General features: G+C 35.2%; 1 protein-coding gene across 1 annotated transcript in view; it reads right to left on the bottom strand.

Moving 5' to 3' along the window:
• OCA2 (OCA2 melanosomal transmembrane protein) overlaps window positions 1-24,090 on the bottom strand; it is a 161,800-nt gene that overhangs the window by 14,424 nt on the left and 123,286 nt on the right. The window contains exon 23 of the mRNA XM_077790875.1: window positions 23,547-23,640. Within this exon, the coding sequence (XP_077647001.1) occupies window positions 23,547-23,640 (94 nt within the window). The remainder of the gene's footprint in view (window positions 1-23,546; window positions 23,641-24,090) is intronic.

Raw genomic sequence — 24,090 nt, 5'->3', positions numbered from 1 at the left:
ATTTTGTACCAAATATACCATGTCCTGGTAGTTACAATGGAAATAAACAACTTGCACAAATGTCCCTGGAGTAATTTATTTAATGATAAGCTTCAGCACATATTTAGTGTTTCAAATTCATCTGTGCATTGACGTACTAATTACTAGCACTTCAGAATATACACTGACTAAATATACTTTGTGTCAGAAGAATATACTCAGATTTATAGTACAATATTGAAAAGATGGGATAATCTTAGTAACCATTTAACTGAGGAGATATTTATTCTGCAGTTTGAATAGAACAATGAGACACCACTGAAGGCCATGTAAACATGGGAAGTGATTGAAGACTTAACCAACAGCTTTTTGAATATCAGTATACCAGATATAAAGCATCTTTTCCTTGGTATGCATGTACATGCATTTCTGGCAGAGAAAAGAAATTATTCATGCTGTAAGTCAAAAATCTCTGTGGGGCCAGTGAGAAAGATATACATTACCTTCTGCCTATTTCTCCTTGTAAAGAGCATAAATCTTGTGCAATATTCACAGCATCTGGTAGCATCAGCTCCACAATCTAATGCAGACCATGCAGTTTTCCTCTGTTAGTGTATATATATGAAAAAATAGGCTTTTTCTTCAACAAGATGTAATGTAAACTACAGCTACCAAGAAGAGACTTGATTTCAAGTCGCAGTTTGGCCCCCTTTTTTTTCTTCTGCTAGTGACAGAAATTTTTAAAATACTTGATAATAATAGGACATTTCATTTTATTGCCAATAAAATCACTCTCACTGGAGTTCCCTCCACTGACCTCTTAAGTGAAATTAGAAGCAATGCTCCTTTCTCTTCCTCCCGGCAAGTCACTGGTTTTGACGTCTGCCTGTACTATTCTTGGCCTTGGAGGCCTCTTCCTCTTACAGCTCTCCACTGATCTCTCTTCACATCTATGTCAGTGTATTCTCTTGCCAAAGAAATGCTGTTCTTGACCCTCTTCTCCCACTTCCCTTGCTTCTCATTCCAGATAATTTCACCACAATCTACATGAAATTCAGCAGTCTTCTGTGCTGACAATTCACTGATCTTGTTCCCTCCAATTAATCTAACCTCACTCTCTTCAAATCAAAGTTCAGTACATTCCTTGGCCAGGTCTTCACTGATGCCTAGCTATCACTTTACATGCCAGCCAGCTCCATTCTCTTTTTTTTTTACCCCTGCAAATCTTGCTGTTTATCTCCTTTTCTAATAGCACTATAACTGTACTCCTTGTCCTTGCATATAATTTTAGTCCATTTGGGTTCATACTTCAAGTTACTTCTAAAGCTCTTACAGATTAGTTCTGCTTAATTGTTCTTTCCTGACTATTCACATAACTAAAATGCTAATTTATGGCTTTCCTACCCCAGCCTTTCAATGTTGTTTCCTTTGACTTCAAGAAATACCAAGGATTTTTCTCCAGATGCAAAAGTTTGGTCATTGCAGGATTCTCTTTGAATCCCTTCACCAATTCTCTTCTTACAAAGGCACAAACATTGTCATCTTACATAGTCTAGTACTCCACTGTTCATCGAAGGTGCAATGCTTCCAGCTGCATCCCAGTGTTAGACCTCATCACCATTTGTTATATTTCAAGTTAATAGCTTACTCCCAAAAAGCTTCCTAGCACTGGTAGAGATGTCCCAAACTGCCTGTAAAGTCATCACATCGGTATGCTTCTACTTTTTTCCCCCTGGCACAACTGACAGTATCAGACATCTTTGCAGTTCAGTTTTACATTTCTTTGCGTTTCTCTCTCAGCTGGACTAGCTAGCATCACCAAACTTGGGGTGTCCAAAATTGAGGCACTCTGAACTGGGCAGCAATCTGTGCAGCTATCAGAAAGAGACAAGTACATATACACACATGAACACTGAGGTCCCTATCTGTCTTCAGATCAACTCACATATTTTTTCCCTAAAGTCAGTAAGTCATCTAATAAAATAATCTACTTCTTTCTGCAAAACTTCTGTGTGCTACGTCCTTAACAAATGCAGCAACATCTCTGTTCTCTAGAGAGAACAAGTGCATGATGACAATGGAGATCTCATACATACAGACACAAACCACAAAAGGTCAATTATTCCTGACTGAAGGGAAGCCACCTGCAGTGCCAGGTAGTACTGGTTTCAAAGTAAAATAGAGGGAGCAAAAAAGGTTTCCAGATATCTGATTTATGTGAAACAGTCTATGTATGATTAAAATGCAAAGGAGGTAAGAAGAAGCTATGAAAAGAGCTACAGCTGAGTATGAATGGTAGCAAATGAAGAAGAGAAAGGGAACTGTTCCAACAGAGGATACCCCATTTCTCAATGCCACTATTTATCTATGCCAGATTCTTCCTCACTTTTCTTAGAGAAAGATTTTTTTCTGTTTGCCATTTGTGGATATTTTCTGGCACATCTCCATGACCATTTGTGGTGTATCATCTTTTACTACACAACTGGCTGTCATACTTTAGGAATGGTACTCCCCAGTTCAGTGCCCCCACCAAAACTTTCCATACCAGAGGCCACTCATCTTTTCCCCACCATAGGAAGTAGAGGGCAGGTTAAACACCTCACTTTAGTAGCCTAAATTAATCTTCTCTTTGTATTTATTACTGCTGAACAATCTTATGTCAAGACTACATGTTGGCTGGACAGGAGCCATGTTTTTGATCAGAGTTTTACTATGCCTTGCCTTTTTAAGTGTTCTGGACATTGGCAAGAACTTGTATCTGTGGCATCAGCAAGTGCAAAACTCAGCACAACTGACCCAGGAGGAGCAGGCAGCTTGGGGCTGAAAACATGCACATTGATGCCATCCTCATGGATGGAAACTACCTGCACAGTAACTGTGCCTTCTACTGGCATGGCATAAACCAGAAGCACAGTATATTTCCAAATGAAGTGCTTACAAGAAGAAACACATTGGACTTCAAAAACTGAATTAGTATCAAAAGAGCAATAAAAAAAAAATATTGCAGAAAATATTCTGCAATACAGAAAGATTTTGCCTTGACTGTTTCAGGTTACAATCCTGGTAATCAAGAGCAATTTAGTTACTTAACATTGTGCTAGCCTCAGGAACTGATAGATATCTCCTACAGCCTGAGGATATGACCTTTTACATTAATTTATACACCTGCAACTTATATGGTAATGTATGTTTATGTAAATTCAATTTAAATTGAACAAGCATTGAAAGAAAAATAAAGGGTAGTATCAGCAACAAACAGATGCAAATATTGCTAGATTAACCAGGCAATTTTGGTCCTAAAGCTAGACAAGAGACCCAAGAGCCATTTTCTGTTCTATTAGCAGCCTTGTAAATACCACTCAGCAACGTACAGTTCCATCTGGCAGAAGACATTTTTTTGCATTAGAATTCTGGTATTACCTCCTGGCTTACACCATGCCACTGAACCATCTCACAGGCTCTGTACATAATCCAATAGTGCCTACAGTGACACTCTGGATGTCTGCATTAAGAAAAAAATGTGTCCTTTCACAGGAAGAGATAGAATAAATGTACAAGACATTCTGGAAATATCATTAAAAAGCATAGGAAATATTTTTCCTTTTTCAACAGTATAATTAGAAGGACTCCTGTTCTCTGCATAAATGCCCATACTTGAAAGAGGCATGAGCAATATATTAGAGTTTATCAAAAGGGCATTGTCTGTTTAAATAGATTGACAAAGTTAAACTTGGAGGTTCTTATGTTGATTTACCAATTTTTTATAGTTAAATCCTCCCTTCCCTCCACTATGAGTTTGGATAAAGATGCAAAAAACAGAGGCTGTCTCTTTGTAAAAAATCCCCTTTCTATGGCAGCAAAATTGATACATAAGCCAGACCAGTAGATTCTCTCCCACTGTCACGACATCCTAGTGTCCCTGCTATTACTTAATATTTACCTGCAAAGCTGTCTCATTCATCACTCATCTCTAGAGCAATAAACAACCCTATCAACCCTTTCAAACTTGGATATTTTTATTCCTCTTTATGCAAGGATGTCTTCATTTTACAACTTTACGTATCAGGAATTTTCATGCGCTTACTGTGAAGTATGTACTCCCTGATCTTTTGTGATACATACATGTGGCCCTTGAATTGCAAGAAGACCAAAGCTTTTGTGGCATATTTTCCCTGGACTGCTAAATTATTTACATCTTCGTATAAATTCACAGGTTCTAGGCCAATTCAGGTAAGTATGGGTATATTAGGACAGTTAGAAAAAATCAGCTGTTAAATGGAAAACTAGTTCCAATCTTAACTACTTTGTATTACACTTCCTGAATCAAATGCTAATGAAAAATATATCCTCTTCTGCACTAATTAAAATATATTTTAAATCTTTTGCTAGCAAGGTAGTTCTCTTTTATTTCTAGCTAAGGAACTATAAATAAGGACTTTGCTTTTTAATTAAATACAATGTTTTAAGAAATGAGACACCAAACTGAAATGATAAAACAAAGTTGATGTATTAATATCTCCATTGGATTCTCTAAAAATATTTTCTCCTTCAAAGCTCATCCTGTAAATAGAAGTTACCATCAGAGATTCTAGAAAGAACAGATGTTTTAATTTCAGATTGCTATTTTTGTAATCCAAAATAGCTCAGCAGCTAGACAGTAAAACATACTTTGTGAACACATGTATGTGGAAACCTTTCCAGCTGAAGCAAATGTTAAGAAAAATTTTTAAAAAAACAAAACTGGCTAAACTGAAAAACATATAACTTATATATGCTAAACTGCAAATTTAAGATTTATTTTAGTAAGATTCAGCACCAGGAACTCTAATCATGACATACAAGGAAACTACTATATGGGGAAACAAAATGCTCCTCTTATTGGCTAACAATGCCCTTTTTCTTGTAGAACATTTCTGAAGGCTCTTTGAAGATATTACAAAGCTAAAATAATCCTCCAGGAATCCTTAGGAAAATGAAAAATGCAGGCTTTATGCAAAATATACCAAACAAAATATCTCACTGGTGTGGCTAGCACACTGTGTAGGGGACAAAATTTTTAAAATCAATTTATTTATATTTTTTTTGATCCAGTTTAACAAAGTACTTAACCCATCTGACTATTTTTTATTTTAATGATCAAAATTAGAGATATTACTGGAAAACAATAGAATCTGGTTATTTTATATGTCTCTTGGGTTTTTTTGTGCATTAGTATGAATTTGAGGTATGAAGACAAGTGATATCACATCATCTATATGAATAAGGTCATGAGAACAGAAGATTTCAGATTTACTTTTGACTTTCAGCAGAGCTTTTGTTGAGTGGACTTGCTGTTAATTTCAAATTCTTCCAATTTGAGATTCAGATTATTCTTTCATCAATGTTGAGAATTTATGGAAAAAATTCCAGTTATGCTGGGTTTAATAAAAGCAAATTTAATTGTAGTCACAAGTTGAAATGAGTCCTGTTATCCTAAACTACCTGTAACCAGTCTTGGCAATGGTAAACATACAGAAAGATCACACTTTACATCACAAAGACCCTGAGAACAGACAATATTTTATTTTCCATTCCTGCATGAAGAAAAATGACAAATTATAAGAATTATCATTTTATCATTTGATAATGATAATTTGATCATTTTAATGTTAAATGTCATTAAATCCCTAACAGCTGGAATACATAGCTGTATGCATACATAGCTGTATGCATACAAAGGCAGAAATTGTTCCTTTGTAATACACATCATGCTTCAATTAATTATTTTATTTATTAAAATTATCAGCATCTACATAGAAATGAGAATACTTTCTTATCAAAATAGTGTATCATTTTCAACAGGAATTCATTTATCCTAACAAAAATTTTCAGCTGCTTTCAATCAATATGTCATACAGAAATAGCCATATTTAATGCTGAAATTTGTGAAGAGTAGGTTCATGTCTGGGGTATAGCTGACTAGATGATCCTCATTTAAGGAAAATTATAGACCACTTCTTTAGGAATTGAACAAAGGATGTAGGAAACCAGCCACAGAAGCATTAAAAAGGACATTCAGGGTAAAATTTATAAGATTATTATGAATAATATTGAGAATAATTCCTCTGGAACCACAGGTGTCTCCATGAAGTATAAACATAAACAACTAATCTTGTATTTCTTGCACAGCAAAACTTCCCCCCAGTCAATAATACTTTAAGATTTCTCTTTTGTACATGATCAGAGTTGAAGATCATGTCTATCAACAATGCACTATTCTTACAAACATTATTCTCACAGAATTTGAAATTTGCTGCATGTATCCAGCATGACCTTTACACTTTAATAAATAATAAATGAGAAATGCAGAACTTATGTGTAAGTCTGTTATGTGAGAACAGAAGTGTCAAAACATATACAAAATTTTCCCTGGAATGAGAATCTTAAGATGAAGCAAACATAACTTTTGCTGAGTTATTTTCAGCAGACTAAATGGCTGACAGGTAAAGAATTGTAGTTTGTTAACTAAATACACTTTACATCTGGGAATGAAAAAAAAAAAAATCAGTGTCCTTCCACTTCTGTCTCCTAAATATACTGCACAAATGATGCCTGCTTCCTGCATATATATTTTTTATATAAATTGAAATACAATGTCTGGGCGCACCTTTCCATGACAACCTTCACCAAGAAGGTATCAGTAAGGCACAGCAGAAGAATCCTTTTCAAATCCCCATATTCCCAGGGAATCAGATCTTGCTTAGCACATGGCTACACTTCACTGTGAACTGCCCTGGAAATTACAGGGTTAGGAGGGAAAGAGCACATGGAGAGTAGGGAATACAAGGGAATGAGAGCCACCAGCCCTGCTGAAAACATGGTTCTGTCTCATCTCACCCCCACCCTGCCTTCCTAAGGACAGAGCCCTCACCTCTGTCCTCTCCTCACCAGAGCACCTGACTCTGCCACCTGACATCTGAAATGCAAAAAATCATAACAAGACCACCAAAGGCCCCAAAACAGCATGTGGTTGGCTCAAGAAGGAAGTTGCCATTTAAAGCCCCTTTCACTTATATAGCCAGATAAATTCGAGATTTGAACCTGGCTTGGGCAGATCCTGGTCAAAAGTCCTGACCACTGGCCTAGGAACCATGCAGGAGCTTGGGCAGCTGTGCCTTGTCTCTGCCTTTCTCCTTATTCTCACACATCTGTGTGGGGCAGGAAAAGGTTACATGGCACTGGGCTGGAAATAATAGGGAAAGAGATATGAACAGAGAGACAGTAAAGGACAAGAAAAGAAACTAGAGACAATGAAGGTAAATGAATGGGTTACAGTGTCCTAAATTTTCAGCGCATATATTATTTCAGTGTACAAAATTCCTATTGATATGTTTCTGTCCTGGTTATTGATTATTTCCTCTTTTGCATTTTCCTTTGAATACTTTTTGCACAATATCAGTGTATGCCTAATGAGAAACTTATTCTGGGATTCAGCTCCAGATTCAGACACACATGGATGAGAACTGTATGTGAAAGAGGTTTTTTTTTGTCTAATTTCCCACAGCAGAAGGTGGAAAATTTAGTGTGTTTAGGCAAGTGAATAAAGGCTTACATACCCACCAGGAGCTTGGATGGGAGCTTAGACAATTATCTATTATCAAATCAGGCATTGCAATTCAAGTTTAAACCCATCTTCTGGTAAAATGTTGTCTTGAGAATCAAGATACTTTTATCACATGAAGATTGGCCAGAATAAAAATAATATTAAGATAGTACATTCCTTCACCTTTTGTTCTACATTTTTTTGGAGTAAAAAATGCCAAGAAAATTTAGTGCTTGAATTGGTCAATAACTGAAGACTAAATTATTTCAAAATTGATGTGGGTTTGATTTACTTTTTTTCAAATGAACTGTTAATTAAAAATTTTGAAATAATGACTTTTAATTAAATACACTATATTAATGCATAATTATTCTCATTTCTAATGTGGCATTCATAGACATATCCACATTTGTGTATAAATACCATTAAATTTTGTCTATATAAAGTGATAGATTTTACCCGTTCATTCTCATGAATCAGGAAGTGGTAAAAGTCAAGTGTCATGTATCAGTATTTATTTTATAATGTGCTACAGTAAAGCCTTTATTTTAGAGCTGCTAAAAATAAACTATATAAGTACTTGCATTATTTAAGATACAATATGTATTATTTAACTTTGTAACACAACAGCATAGAGTTGGTTTTGGTCAGCAGAATAAAGGGGATATCAAGAAGCTAATTATCCCTATCTCAGGATATCTCTTCAAAATGTCAGGACAATTCTTCCCTTCCCTCTCCACTGAATGCAGAAGGAATACAAATGAACAGGCTGAATTACATGGATGAACTTGAGTGTGATGAGTCATATTTGAAGTCAACTATCCTATTTCTAACTGTTGTCTTGCTGCTTATGAGGAAAATGCAGAAAGTTCTGGGGTTACATCATCACAGGAAAAATCTGTAACTTCTCTGTGGTGAAGGTTTTCCTCAAAGGTGACCTAAAAAGCCACTAATGAGGCTATAAACCCCTTTTTAAACATTATCATATAATTCACACTTATGTGCACACTTTTGTGCTGTGTCTGATGACCCAATATATACCAGGCAGAACAGCCTGCAGACACTGCTCATGTTGGCAAATTATCTGATTTTCAATTACATTTCAAATTGCCAGGCCCCTGAGGGCACCCATGGACCCTGCTGGAGCTCCTTTCCACTGTGGCCCAGGATCCCATTTCACCCCTCTCCAAGGCTCTCCCAGCCAGACATTCTCAATGTTAGAAAAACACATCACAAATGAGGTAGCAGTCTCTTCCTATCAGAATAGACATAGAAATTAATATTTTTATGTCAGTTTATTCTGTACATGTAAAAGTGTCAATTATTTTTAACCTCTTAACTAAGAGAAGACATTTTGTCTGTCACTGAACTTTTGAATTTGACATCAATTAAAGTTCTCCCATTAAGAAGGAGTTATTAGAGCAACATGAAGACTTACACAATCAATCTGTCAAAATTATATTACTGCAAAACCTTCAAAAATAAATCCTTTCTTGTCAAACAGGCACAATTTGTAGGTGGCAGGGTTGAACTTCAAAATGAAAGCCCAGAGATCAAAAAACCCTACTTTACTCCCATATCTGTGATAAATAAAAGCAATTTTTAAAAAATAAAACATTTAAGGAACAAAACACGACAGACTATGTATACAAGAGAATACTGCTCTATTTCTCATCACATTAGCCGCTAAATAAAATAATCCATATGGTGAGAGGTCTAAAAATGAGACATAATCTAAACTGCTTTTTGTCTCATGAATTTTATTTATGAAAATATAGAAAATATTATATGTTATTAATATGCTAATGACCACATGCTGGCTGCAATAATCAATGGAAATAGCACATGGAAAGATCAATACCAACAACAATCCAGTCCTCCTTTGCTGGTTTGGAATGTTCTCAATTTTCTTTCCTCTCTCCCTCGTTTGATTATTCATGGCTACATTGCCCACCTCTTTCTTTTTACATTTCATTTATCACTATCATTACAGACAAACCTCTGCTCTTGCTGAGAAAAGCACAGTTTTCATCATTAAAAAGCTTCTCACTACACTAGGAGAAGCAAAAATGCAATTCAGTCTATTTCAAAGTGAATCCCCTTCATGACACATTAATTCTTGGCCACAATGAAAACAAATCAATAAACAAGGTTTCAATGAATGCCAGGGACAGCAGTCGAATTTTCAGAGTCCAGCCTGCACTTCAGTAAGGCAGATTTTCACAAAAATTTAGCAAACTAGGCAACAGTGTTTCAATACTGCTTCTGCATTTGGTTTTCAAAAGGCAATGATTTTGGCACAAGGCATCAATTTAGAACCTCCCCAGAAAAGCCTGCAGGAATAGAACAAAAGGGTAAGATCAAGAGAAATGTAGCAGCCAGCTTATCTGACAGACAAATTGGAAAATAGGTGAAAAAATCTAAAGCATGTAAAAGTCATTAAATACAAACAGCTGTGAAACTGGTGTAAAAAGAACACTTCCAGCAAATCCTGTCCCATGCATAAGTCTATACACAGAAAACTCTCAATATTTAGGAGGATTATTATTAGCTCATATTTTTCTTTATGGGTGGGGTATTTGCACTGGCTTAAATGGCCATGTGACCTGACAGTCTGAAGGATATGAAACACAGCTCTCACACTTTGCAGCCCCACAGCTAATCTCAATATGACTAACTACTTTTGGACCAGATAGCACTCAAGACAAAGTAACAAGACAACAAAAGCCAAATTGTTTAGTTGCCTGTGAGAATACCATTTAACCTACAGGACAGTACTGCCTATAAGGCCCCAACAAAGATAGATTTTTTTTCCCAGAAAGTCATAGGGAGAGAAAAGGCCTTTGTACATTACTGAAGTGTGTGTCAAGCAGACAAAATGGATGAGTCCTGGAATAACAAATACCAGGGAGGGAAAATTACTTGTACACAAATTACAGGCAAACTAAGATTATCTCACACCCAAAAGAAAGTTCCAATAAAAAAGAAGGCCAGTCTGGGCTAGTTGAACCACAGAAAGGATGGAGCACAAAAGCTGATGTGATTTCAGAAATAATTTCCACATTTTAGAAAGCTATGCTTATAGGAGGATGGAGGGTTTTTTTAAAATATATCTGTTCCATTTCTTATCATGTTTTACCTCTGTAATTTAAAATGTATCAGTGGCTTCCCACATTTGTGGCAAATATCTCCTTTTGATTAATATTCTCTTAAAAAATAACTAAGATTAAGACTCTGCATTAGATTCCCCCCACCCTTGTATAACACACAACATCCTGGTCAGTTGGGCAGCACATCTGTCAAAAGCCTTTCCTTTCCCATGTGTTGGATGGTAACAAAAAGAAATCCAACACAATTGTGACATGGTGGAAGAAATTAGCAAAAACTATTTCAGCCCTACTTTTTTCTTGCCAGCAACATACCTCTAATCTTAGCTAGCAAAACAAGGTGGAAATATCAGCCAGCATGATCATTATGTGTCACTCAAGACAGACTGTAGACACTCTTCTCACACAGAGAAGATGATGCCTTATGGTTCAGGTAAGGCACCATCAAACCCTTTATTTTTTGATGGTAAGGCACCATCAAACTCTTTATTTAAAGATCTGCAATGAAACATGAGTGCTAGACCACAATGGAACAGAGACACGGCCACAATAGCTTCTGACACATGGCCCACATTCTTGTTAGCACTGCTGACACTGATGAATTATCTTGGAGAATAATGGACTGACCTCTTTTAACTGCTTTCTGATTTAATAGGCTCCATTTAAAAAAAATTTAAATCACAATCATGACAAGCCTAACAGCATAATGGTACATATGACCTTCAGTTTGTGCCTTTCAGCATTTAACAAAAGCATATTTACCTCAATGCAAAAGCAAAAAAGGCTACAAATTAACTCCTACCTTCTACTGTAGAAGTTCAATAAAATAGTTTCTTTTTATTTTCAGTCCAGATAACCCTAAAACTGGATAACACCTATTTTAATGATATCCTTTATCTAACCATGAAATTCTGTGCATTTAGATACAGAACGGCTCAAACTAGTTTGAGAGGATTTGGTGGAAATTAAATGCAGTGAAATGAAAAATGAGGTAATTTACTTGCCTTTTAAAACTTGCTGGAAAGGGGAATATTCTAAGCTATGATTTCAGCCCATATGAGTAGTGGTAAAATATGAAACCTCATGGCCAGACACATCAGCAAAGGAAGATGTTTTTATTTAAAATTCATCACCTCTCAGTGAAAAGTTGTTTTCTGCAGATTTTTCTAGTAATTAATTTTTCCCGTTTTTACATGACTGCTATTTAGAGAGACACTGAAGCAGCACTATACTGCTCTTTGGGGCAAACATTCTGATTTTCAAATCCACCTTTCAGTATAAATCATATCTGCTATAGAATCCTGGGCTTTAGAGATGCATCAATAATTTTTTCATTAAAATATTACTCATTTAAAAAATTTATCATGTGAAAGTTTCACAAAACCTATCTCACCCACCTATATGTAGTAAAACTTCTCTTTACCTTCTACCTTATTAGAAAAAGAAGAGCAAAAACATTTGAGCAGTCCAAACAAAAAAACTCTACAAATAAATAAATAATATCTTTCTTACTACAATATTCACTTATGTAATGATCACCATAGCTGTGCAACTTGAAAGAGGAATTTATTTCAGAAAACTTGTTTATCCTCCTCTCATGCTTAAAGTCAGCTATGGAAACTAGAGTCAAAAGAAATACAATTTTTTTTTTTTCTTAATGTTGAGCCAAGGCAAGAACATACTTCATCATACACACTGTTTAGATCTCCATTTTAGAAAAAAAATGTTTTATTCAGGGCCATTCTAATAAAAATCCAATAAACATGACCTCTTATGTATGTGTTTGTTAAAGCACAAACACATAAAGCAAGTTAACAACTGTGGGTTAGCTACAGGAATCATTCTATCCTGATGCACAGCTAATTTAGTTCATCTATTTCAATATTAACCTCTAACTGAAAAAAATTATTTTAATACAATGGTAGTAGGCTAGATGGTCATGTATGGGTGAAGAATAAGAAACTGGGTGTTAAAGTAGTACAAAAAGCCTTGCTCCAAGAGCAAGAGCAGTGAGAGTCTCTAAATGGGCTTACCAACTAGCAGCTTCAATCTGAAATAAGGCCTGGATGCACAATGGCCTCTCTCATCATTCCTCCTCTCTCTTTTCCTCTTCTCCGTCTAGAAGTTTCCAGTTTCCATGAGAAGGAAATGCAGATAGAAACTCCAGATTGGAAATATAGCACATACCAACACATTTATCACACTGGGAGTCTCTGGTCCAAGGACCTAGGGGTGATGTGCTACCTCACCTCTGCACTGTGCACCTTTAAGCCAGTTCTAGTAAAGCCAGGGAGTTTTTGCAGAACTCAAAAAATGACAGTTTTATTCTTATTTCTAGATTTGCAGCAGGCCTATCATTTCAAAATATGAATCAAAGAAGTTCATAGTGTTTTCTATGAAAACAATATAATATTTTTAATTGCTATAAGCAGAAATAAGCCAAATTTCATTCTGCTAATTAATTTTCTTTTATATTTGCATGGAACCTGGTGACAAGGTCTGGCAACAGAAGTACACTGAGTACTGAAGACAGAACAAGAAGAAAGACTTCACTAACTCTGCTGGAACTTAAAGAAAGCCTTATAAGTTGGTAATATTCACCAGAAGTTAGCTAAGCAAATGAATATATTATTCTATTATTTAAAAATGCAATAAAATTTCTTGAAAATACTTTAGATTAGTGTCTTTTAAGAGAAACCAAACTACACTGTTGTTATGCCTTTTCCTTTTCTACTCTCTGAAAAAAGAAAGGACTATTTTCAAGAAGGTTTGCATAAAGGCTGTCCCTTCATGTTTCCAGACTACCTCAGCATAGCTCCTAGTTTCTTTAATACAACCTTTCCCTTCCTGCTCTCTAGTTTCCCCTTGCCATCTGTCATGATGATGAAGTAAAATTAGAAAATCATGGCTGGAATAGAAAAGAAAGGGGTTCATCTCACCAAATTTTACCTGTGTAGGAATTCCAGGCTCTCTCTGTACTCAATATCACTATAAATATGTACACAGAGAAAAATCCATCCTGTGGATGGATTATTAAATAAATACAAAGCTTGGAATGTCATGTTCTCCAGGTGTACTTATGCAAATTTGTTCAGTGGAGATGAACATTGTAAAATATAACAGATTAACATGAAATCTTGAAAGATCACTCTTACCCTAACAGGTTGTATCAGCTAAATTACATATCTGGTACATCTGGTAGATAAAGTGGGGGAGAATTTTATGACTTTTCTTCCATAAAAGAAGATATAATTCAAGATATCTTGAAATCCTTTGTACAAAACAGTTTCTATAAGAGTAGCACTGCATAAACACAGCAGAATATCTGTTTTATAACACTGCCAAAAACATCTAAAAATCATTACTCTTAAAATTATTGTCATTCCAAGTGCTGTTGGGAAGTTATTAGGTATTGATTTAGTTGGTAGCCTGTACTTATAAAAGGTAACCAAGAATGGGTTATGGTCCGTATTAAGAAAATAAAGATATATATTACATTTGCCACTCTCCTTGTTGTTCATTGATTTGTTTTTAAGGTGTTAAATTGCTTTGTACATTTTGTAACTTATAAGATCCATGGCATAAAATTTCTAACAGAAAACTCTATAAATATGATCACTCCTATAACCTGTATATCTAGTAGGAACACTGGCATGATCATAAATTCGCAAGTAAGAGACCTAATTCTTCCATCCATACTGGATGCAAATATGCTTTTCAGAATAAATCAGGATCAGTATCCTGCATTTCAGTTTAACAAGAAAAATTAAATTCTCGTCTGGTTTCAGTGCAATCTAAACCAGTTTTTCTTACTACGCTCTATTTTCATGTGGCTATTTCTTTTCCTCACTTAATTTAGTGATACATGCCAGTAGACTAAAAATATTGGCAAGAGCTGGATGAATAATTTCATGCATATTATGTATACATATATTATTGCTCAGAAGAAAAAAGGTATAGTGGCAAATACACCAGAAATGTGAGTAGCTGGCATCCATGAAGCGTTTAGGGAAGAGCCTTTAGACTTACATCCATTACTCACTTGTATGACAGAGCAGTACTCTTTAGAACTTGTCCTTTAACACTTCTGAGTTTAACCTTTCAAATGTATGAATTTCTAAATGCCTAAAAGATTCTATGTTCCAAAGAACCACTGATTTTAAAAAACCCAAAAAACAATCAAACAAACAAACACAAAAAAGCCATAGACTTCACATATCATCACCTAATGTACCTATTTAGTGTACATTTTCCCCCAATTTACACCTTCTTGAAACCCACACAAGCAATGTTCAATACATGGGTTTTGGAGAGTTAGTACATATGCCAAATAGTAGATCTTGGAATGCCAGGGGTGGCTTGGACTTTTCCCTTTGTTCTTTCATATCCATTTACATCAGGAGATAGTCTGAATTTCATATCTAATATTTTGTATTCATAGGAATCTAGAAACATTAACTTTATCCTAGTGAAAGGGAAAGATACTCTGAAATCCAAAAAGACAATTCAGAAATTATACATGAGACATTCTAAAAGGCATATAACAATTCAGAATTTAAAATAAGAATATTTTTTAGTATCAAAATAGTTGATTTGGCTCTCAGATTGGTATGGTTTATGTTTACTCATCAACTTCCTGCCTTTTTTACCATCTCTAAAAAAATGTTTCTATCTGATAGTGATTTTGCAGTCAAGTATCTTGATGATATGGGGTTACATTTATTTTATTCACCTGAGGTCCTAGTATTCATTCTTGACTGTTACTGACCTGAACTCAAAATATATGGCAATAAAATTTTAATTCAACTTCTTTGTGTGTTTCATGGATATATACATGCACAAACTATACAATTTATAATCACTTTTAAACCAATAACTAAATCTTCACTATGAAAGATTCGAAACTGAGGATTTTATGAGCCAGTGTTCAGTTAATAATGTTTTGATGAGAACTATTATACAAATTTAACATTTTACTATTTTTAATATATATACCTTAAACTATGTAATATTGTTGCATATATCACATTTTACTATTGTTTCCTTGCTCAAAACCTCGCCTAATTAACTGATGTCAACATTTTATAGTCAGATCTATTTCTTAAAAATTGTTTGAGGTGTATTTAGGGTTTGAGTTTATTTAATTTTAAATGAAATCAACACAGAGGGTCAAGTGAGAAGAGTTACACATGAGACTGAATCAAATTTGTCATTTCAACACAAGTAGATACTTGCAAAGTTTTTTTCTTACATTGGCCCCATTTTGAATACTAATAGTGGATATTACAATACCAAAACAATTGTGCAAAACTGCACTGAAATTACTAGACTATAATCTCACATTGGTTGAAAAAGTAGAAGGCAATTCTGCTATCCTGCAGGACTTGGACAAAAGGAAACATTGGAAAAAAAGAACATTTTAAACTTCAGCAAGGACAAATGCCAAATCCTGCCCAGGGGGAAGAAAAGCCCCTTCAAAGCAAATCTGGGGACAAAGCAACCAGGGGACATCTCAGCAAGGAAGGCTCTGGAGTGGTGATCTTCATGTGAGCCCATGGGAAGCCCAGCACCAAAGGCTCTTGACTCTATGGAAAGGGGAAGATCTCCTCCAATCTGAATCTTTCTATGTTTTTTTCTATGCTCATGTGATTAAATACTACTTAAATTACTTTACCCCATTATATTAAAGTGACATCTTATATATATGATCTGAAGGATCACTGCTACAGAGCCCAACGAAACGCTGGACCACTGCAATTGCATTTTAAATGTCCTTTATCAAAATCTCTGAGGATGAAACACCCATTTCACAGAATTGAAAGGCTAAAACCATACTAAAATTTTAATATCTGAATCACATAGCCTTATTTCCTGATGAGTGAGACAAGTATTTAGAGCCCATTTTTCTCATTAGAAACTAAATGCTAATCCAAAAGAGCAATAAGACAAGACAAAAAATAATAGTTGTATGTCCACAGGCCAAACAATTCTAAGTTATTAGTTCTACTCAGAAGACCTAGGAACATTTTAAGCTCCATGAAAACTTCATAGTAAAGATTAATCATGTTTCAAATTGGAAATCTCCTCTTACTTAAAGGGTCAAAATACAACTTTTCACACTTTTTTCTAAAAATAAAAAAAAAAGTAAATCCAAATTCATTCACACTTCCACTTACACTGTTTGCAGACCTTAAATAAAATCAGAAGAAACATTAAAAAACCAAACCACCCATAACTCAGGTAAAAAATTATGTGCACCACTGTTGCAGGAATACTTACTTTCATGGGGTTTGATACAAGACATTCAAATACTTAAAATAAGCAGGATTTATTTTATTCAGCTGCCATAGATGTCAATATAATGTTTGTTTGACAGCAGCTATCAGATCAACACTAATGCTTTAAAATATTGCAATGATTGCTGTTGGATAGCTCAATAAAAACTGGCATTTTTCTTATAAAAGCCAGTTTAGAACCTAATAATTTAAGATGAATACATACTGAACTACCTTTCTACTGAGTTATGAGCTGAAAGTTGTCTACAGTTTTCTGCCATAACAGTGAATAGGATGTTAAAATCTAGATTACATTTGTTAAACTCAGTTCCCTAAATCTGATAGATATCTTAATATGTAATTGTATTTGAAATTTATTAATAAAATGAGCTATTATTTTTTTTTTCTTACACATGTAAAGAAATCAAGATAAAATGTAAAATCAAGCTTTAGTAAACCTAAGAGATCCATATTTTTAAGGATAGGAATTTTATGAGGAAAAAGTTGTGAAAAAATTCAACTTTGCCTGTGTGTTAATGCATGTTAGTTGAGACTACTTTACTGTGCTGCATTTGCACTTATTTGAACAAAAGAACTCTGTTATCATATCAATTATCAACATCTAACCCATGACCACTTACTCCTTATTGATCAGAAGAGTAGTGGAAAGTGAGATTAAGATAGTTCTTGCATCATAATCATTAAACTTTCTCTCAGCAGTTCATTGAATCTTCCTTAGGTACTTTGAACATCCCCAGATTCTATCTTCTGGAACTGCACAGTTGATCAGTAAGTCCACAGGTGAATTGATTTTTGGTATTTTGATACCACACTCCACAGCTGAAGTGTCCATCACCAGAATTCATATCCAAAATGTTGACTTGGTTTTATTCAACTCAAGAGTCAGCTTTAAAAGAGCAACAGCATAATTGTGGCATAGGATAGTGTTAATAGCAAGTAAATTATCAGGAATGAAAAGGACTACAGCTGTTTAACACAACGTGTTAAAGACATTTATGGGTTTTTTAAAAGTGTTATTTTCTATAAGTTGTGTAAACAGAATACACAGGAGGTAGCAAAGAACCTTGTATTTGTCCTCCCACTTACATGAATGACAGTTCTCACGGGAAGTACTGTTTCACAGCCTTTGCATCTGAGTGCTCTCAAAAACAGATAAATAGGATATCCTACTGAAGATTTTTTGCTGTAAATAACTCACAAAACAAATCCTATGATAAAACCATTTTTTTTTCCCAAGCTATTATCAGAAACCAATTATTTCTGACACTTCCAAATAGTTCTTATTCCCTGAGAAGGCAGAGAATATTAATTCAGCTCTGCAGATGGCATATGAAGTGAGGTCAATGACAGAAAAATGCAAAACCTGAAAAGACACACCATGCCTTCAGGATTATATCTGGCTAACTTTACAGCTGTAACTCTACATTAGGCTATTAGGCTCATGACATCTTCCTCTGGGCAGACCGATTTCCTCATGTATTAAATCATTTCTCCTAAATTTTTATTCCATTTCTCCTAAATTCTTATTCCAATCCATTCTTCCCATAACCAGCAGTGTATTACAGGAACAGTCAGCCAAAATTTTCTTGAAACAAAATTGGAGTATTTCGCATAATACCCACTTTATATTTTTGTCAGATATGTTAATCATTTATCTGTGATTCATTTTTTCTATTGACATCACACATCATGGACATAGAGGGTTGATTAATATTGAATTACAATAGGATGAAGGAACATAGGTTAGTTTTTATTTGAAATTCTATGTATCTTTATAAGGTTATAAATGCCTATCTTACAGAGAAAATGAAATTCAAGTTGTAAATTGTATTAGCAAGTAAAAAAAAAAAAGTTATTAAAGCCCCTTACAGCAATGAGAACTCCTTGTGTTATGGAGCTGGAATCAAATTTTTCATTGGCAAAAAAAGATTTCTGTGCATCATTTTCATGTTCCACAGGGTGGTCTAGTAGAATTCTATATTGCAACAAACTCAGATATAGGTTAGTAAACATTTTAAAAACTTCTATGAAATGAAGCATCTAGATTAAAAGAGATATCTGCAATGTTATTTATCTTATTACTTGAGAAAAAATAAAGTTATGTTGATTATTTTACAGTCTGGATTTATATAAAATCATTGTATTAACCTCTAGAATTCATCCAAGCAACAAAACTACAATGTCTTTATCTGACCATTTACCAAAAGAAAAGTACTCTCCTAGATTTGGGGTTTTCTTTTATGTTAAGCTCTTATTTAGGTGTAATAGTTTTTTGATAATTAGATTAAAATCATAATAGGAATATTATCTTTCTCTGCCTTCTGCTTATTCATAAACACTGCCTCTGAGCAATTACCTTCATATTTCTAACATATCTGATGTTTTCTGCAGGGTCAGTACTATGAAAATAGTTACACTTCTGTCTAGAGACATGATGATCATTTGTTTGCACTGATGTTTGCTTGTTCAAATGTTTACTCTTGACCACATACAGCAAATATCCCACTGCTCTCTATCTTCTTTTCCAAGCCCCATGGACTCACATTTTTTTCTATTTTTACAACTTAAGTACTTGTCTTTGTGTCCACAATGTAGGAAAAGTATAAGGATTTGAGGGGAGAACAGATATAGTCACACTCATGTAAGTAACATGAAAACTGAAAGAGACTTGGCTTTACACTGAATAGCAAATTGAACAGGATTTTGATATTGCCTAGATTAACAAAGAAAAGGCAAATGGCTCCACATTCTGTAATAAATCTTATCTTTTTTAAATGTGAAAAAAATAAGAGGACTGTGTCTGGAATATCATGTTCAGCTCTATCATGTACAGCTCTAAATTACTAGAAGGATAAGAAAATATTATAGGAAGGAAATATTAATATTATCATTAATAGTATTTTAATTAGATTACCTATATTTTATATAGGTATAGCTAACATATTCTTTGAGGAGGAAAAATAGAATACATTAATACAGTTTGATGAGGAAGTTTTCAAAATGGAACAAGAGCATAATTGGTTGTACTGATTCCAAAAATGCAAGAGCATCTTTAAGGAAATTATTATTCTGAGCTTGCTCTTCTTACGACTTTCAATTTTGTTTTTGTCATAACATTGCTTTCTTTTCTTTTGAATTTGAGTTATTGCAAATGAATCATCCAGTGTCAGTCACTCATTATTTGCCTTCAGATTTCTGGGGCTGGTTAAAAGCTGAATCCCTAAGTGGCTGAGCTTGGAAAGCACTACTGGGACACATAAGAAACCTGGGGAGCAGCATTAGTGACTGGTCTCCAGCAGGCCTTTGTGCAGCTGATCACACTGGGAATTTCTGCCTTTTCCACATCCCTTGTCAGCAGGTCCTTTCCCCATTCAATGAGTCTCATATATCCCCTATTCTTCTGTTTGATGTTGATAAACCAGTAGGAGATCCTTTCTGTTTTTCTATCACCATGTCTAACAGGTTCAAAGATAAAAATATTTTCATGGTGATAAATTAAACTTACTACAATAGACATGTGAATCTTTTTATTGCAGTGGAACATAATGAATAATCAAAAAACCTCACAGGATCTGGAAACAGAAGTAGACTCCATGGCAACCAAGAGATCTTTTCTCATAGGCAATCTTGCTCTTTCCCTTGTGAGCACTGGTCAGACAGAAATGGTACATGTGTTGATGAGTAATGTCAGAGAAGGGAACAAGATCTGAATGCATTCTGGGTAAGATATTTGGTGACACTTGTCAGCGCATTCACAGCCAGGCATGCATGGATATGACTTGGTATCTCCAACCAGCAGAGTACTCTGAACACCAGGCTGCTTTAAGGTGCTTCAATACAGCAAGGGAACTCTATTCCTTTCTCTCTTTCTCAGTATAATCTTTCCCACCTAAATGCCATCCTACTGGAACCATCTTACAGGCACAGCACTTCCAGCACCTGGGCCTGAGTTGCTTGGATGGTGAGAATGGGACAGCAGAACTGTCTTCCCCTTACATCCATCTGTGGAGGACCAGGTCCTTGAGGCAGTAAGACTCTTGATCCAGGGAAAGAAGCAATTGGTTGTTGTTCTGACAGATGCACAGAGCTCCCCAGCACAGTATTTCTTCTGAGGTAGGCACTCCAGGGAGAAGCACATCAAGCTGGTAAAACCTCAGCATTCTAAGCAAGTTATCACACCTGGTCACCTCTAGCTCTTACTGGGCAGCAGAATAGCACTGCATAACACATCTGCTGGGTTGCCTCTGCTACCTTCTTAAAAAGAGAAACCTCAAACCAGGCCAAGTACCACTGTGCAACGACACACAGAGGAGAGGTCATGAGCCCATGAACCCTCTTACAGAGCAAGGAACCTGCTTCTTGCCTTTTTCCTTCCCTGCACAGAGAGGCATTGTGGTGTCTCTCGCCATGAGGAACCCACAGCTTCTGTAGAATCTCGCCCTCTGTTGTATCAAGATCTAACAATCAGACATGATTATCAACCCTGTCTGGAATTCCTCTTACAGACCACTGTGTCAAAACATGGTTTAGAAAATAGCTGCTTCTAGAAAAGGCCTCCCTTAAACACATTTGCATGATTTGGCTTAGCATGCAGCTAGGAAGGAAGTGTATTGGAACTAGAGTACCGTGCTCTATGGCACACCACTTGGGACACACGTGGCATGGGTTTCCTGTACAGACACACTTGGGAAGGGCAGAAAAACACCAGCTCAGGCTGATATAAAGATATCTTAACAAAAGTCAGTCAGCAGAGGGCCATCATCTCCCCACACAAGGCATCCATGATTTCCAGGGGTTTGCAAGATGAGAGGGTAAAAATCTTGTGTGCCTACTGGGAGAAGCACTGCAGAGGACCCCTCAATGGGGATGTGAAACCTATTGAGATATCTTGGGCAAAAAGGGAAGAAATGCAGAAAATTCACTTTATACTTTGAGGTAACTTTCATAAATAAAAGAAAGCAAAATCAAAATCCTCAAGGGATATACAAAACACCTCTTGATGCCAAGAGAAGCCTTAAAATATATTCAATTTCTGAACATTTGACTGAAACAAATATTTTCCTAACACAAATTATAAAGAAGCTCATGATCTGCCTGCTCAGTGATTAAAAGGCATCCAGAAAAGTGAGTTTTTATGTTCTTTCTGCTAATTAATATCCACTGCTATCTCTCTGAGACCACTATGGATTCTGTTCTCACATCATTATTCAAGGTGGCTATAGTCTTTTCCAGTAATCACTTCCACCAGAAGCATAGGTATAGAAGGCAATTTCAGAGCATCTTTTTGCTGTCATCAGTACCAAAGAATATGTTCCAGCAAACACACCTGAAGAGATTAGCCAGGCTTTACATCTTCATTTTCTCATTCAGTCTCATAGAAGTTTTAAGAACATTTCAATACAAAATCTACATAGAGGACACACTGTTAATGCTACTACAAGTTAAATCTCCAAATACCAAGGTCAAAATCTGTGAAGCACAAACAGTGCAATCCACCAGCCCATTATTACTGCATTACCTTTTTTTTTTATGCAAGGACTTGATTTCCAGGAAATCTGTTAGCTATTACTATGTACTACATAAGACCATTCTGCAGTCTCAAAGATCCTTACAACCAAGACTTGATTGATTAATCATATTAATAACACATGTTTCAAACATGGCTTTGAGGTAAACAGTCTAGAAAAAAGCTGATAGAGCTGAGAAACTATAATAAACAATGTAAAGAAAATAAAGAGAAAAGATAAATTGGTGTGAGCTTAACAGTATCCTTTGCCCTAAACATGCAGGAAAGAGCAAGGAATTATGCTTTAGCTAAATCAACTACACTTTAATCTTGAACTTTGTCTTTTGTCCTTATTTGCCAGTTTCCACTTACATCATTCAACCACTGTCTCAAAAATGGGAAGTATTTGGAAAAATATTAAATTGTTGTATGCATTAAGTATACCTTGCCCCTTGAAAACCTGCTGATAAATGAATTGCAATGAAAACTCCACTATTAAAAAGTCTATTAATTATTAATTAAACAATTATTAAACAACAACTTGAGTTGAGCCGAACTGGCTGTTCATCATCACATTTTCATTCATAGTTGATAAGCAGCTGGCCAAAAGAAGTAATTACTTTTAAGTACATAGTTTACTTGTGGGGTCATGGAATAAAAATCGACTCAATCTAAATTAGGACATTCCAGTTTCTCCTGATGATAGAATATCCATGAATAGGTGCAGATGAGAAACTAGGTTTAAACTGCATTTTACAATAAAGCAACAATTTACTATTTCTACAAAGCTGAAGATTGAGGGTGATCAAAGCAGGAATTTCGAAGGCTTTGTTTCTCCTGGAGTTCCACTGTGCTCCCACGAGCTTCATGCATTCTATCAACATTATACAAAAATAAAGTGATTTGTCTTCCACCTACATTTCAGTATTTCAGTTGCCAAAACCAAATTAGGAACACAAGTATCTTTTATAGACCCTTTCTCTAGAGTTTTCTTCTTAGAAAATTCATTGTTTGTCAAGAGAGAAAACAAACAAACAAACAAAATCAGATTGAATATGAGAAGTTTAAAATTGTACCTGAAGAACTCCATGAAAGAGAAGCCATAGCCATGCTGTTCAGCAATTCCAGCACAAACAACATTTGCAGATGCTCCAATCAATGTTCCATTACCTGCAGTTCAGAAAATAAAGAGCAGTTTATAGTTGTGGTCTCTTTTTACTCCTCCTCTGCTTATTCTGTCTTGAAGTCCTAAGATGTACTTGTTACAAAATGAAAAATCAATTTTTGTTGTATATAGGCTTGGAAAGAAATATACAGTCAATACCTCCTCATCCTATAAATAGCTTCATGCTTTGAAATATAAGCCTGGTATTATACCCTGGTTCTACTTAGGCCAAAAAAAAAAAAGGGAAGGAACATAGCACCAATAAGAAAATAACACCAGAGACCTGCATTCAGTTAAACTTGTTGTTTTTTTTAGTTTTACTTAACTAGAAGGTGCCATTAGATGAGGTGAAAATATGAGAGAGTTTGAGGATGCTAAGAAAAATTGATCACTTTTTTCCTAATGTCAACTTGATATTGACACTGTAATGATTCCTTTATTGATAAATTTACTAA

Source organism: Lonchura striata, chromosome 2 (assembly GCF_046129695.1).
Source record: "Lonchura striata isolate bLonStr1 chromosome 2, bLonStr1.mat, whole genome shotgun sequence".
Lineage (NCBI taxonomy): Eukaryota > Metazoa > Chordata > Aves > Passeriformes > Estrildidae > Lonchura > Lonchura striata.
The sequence above is the reverse complement of the archived record's forward strand: the minus strand, read 5'-3'. Positions and strand labels throughout refer to the sequence as shown.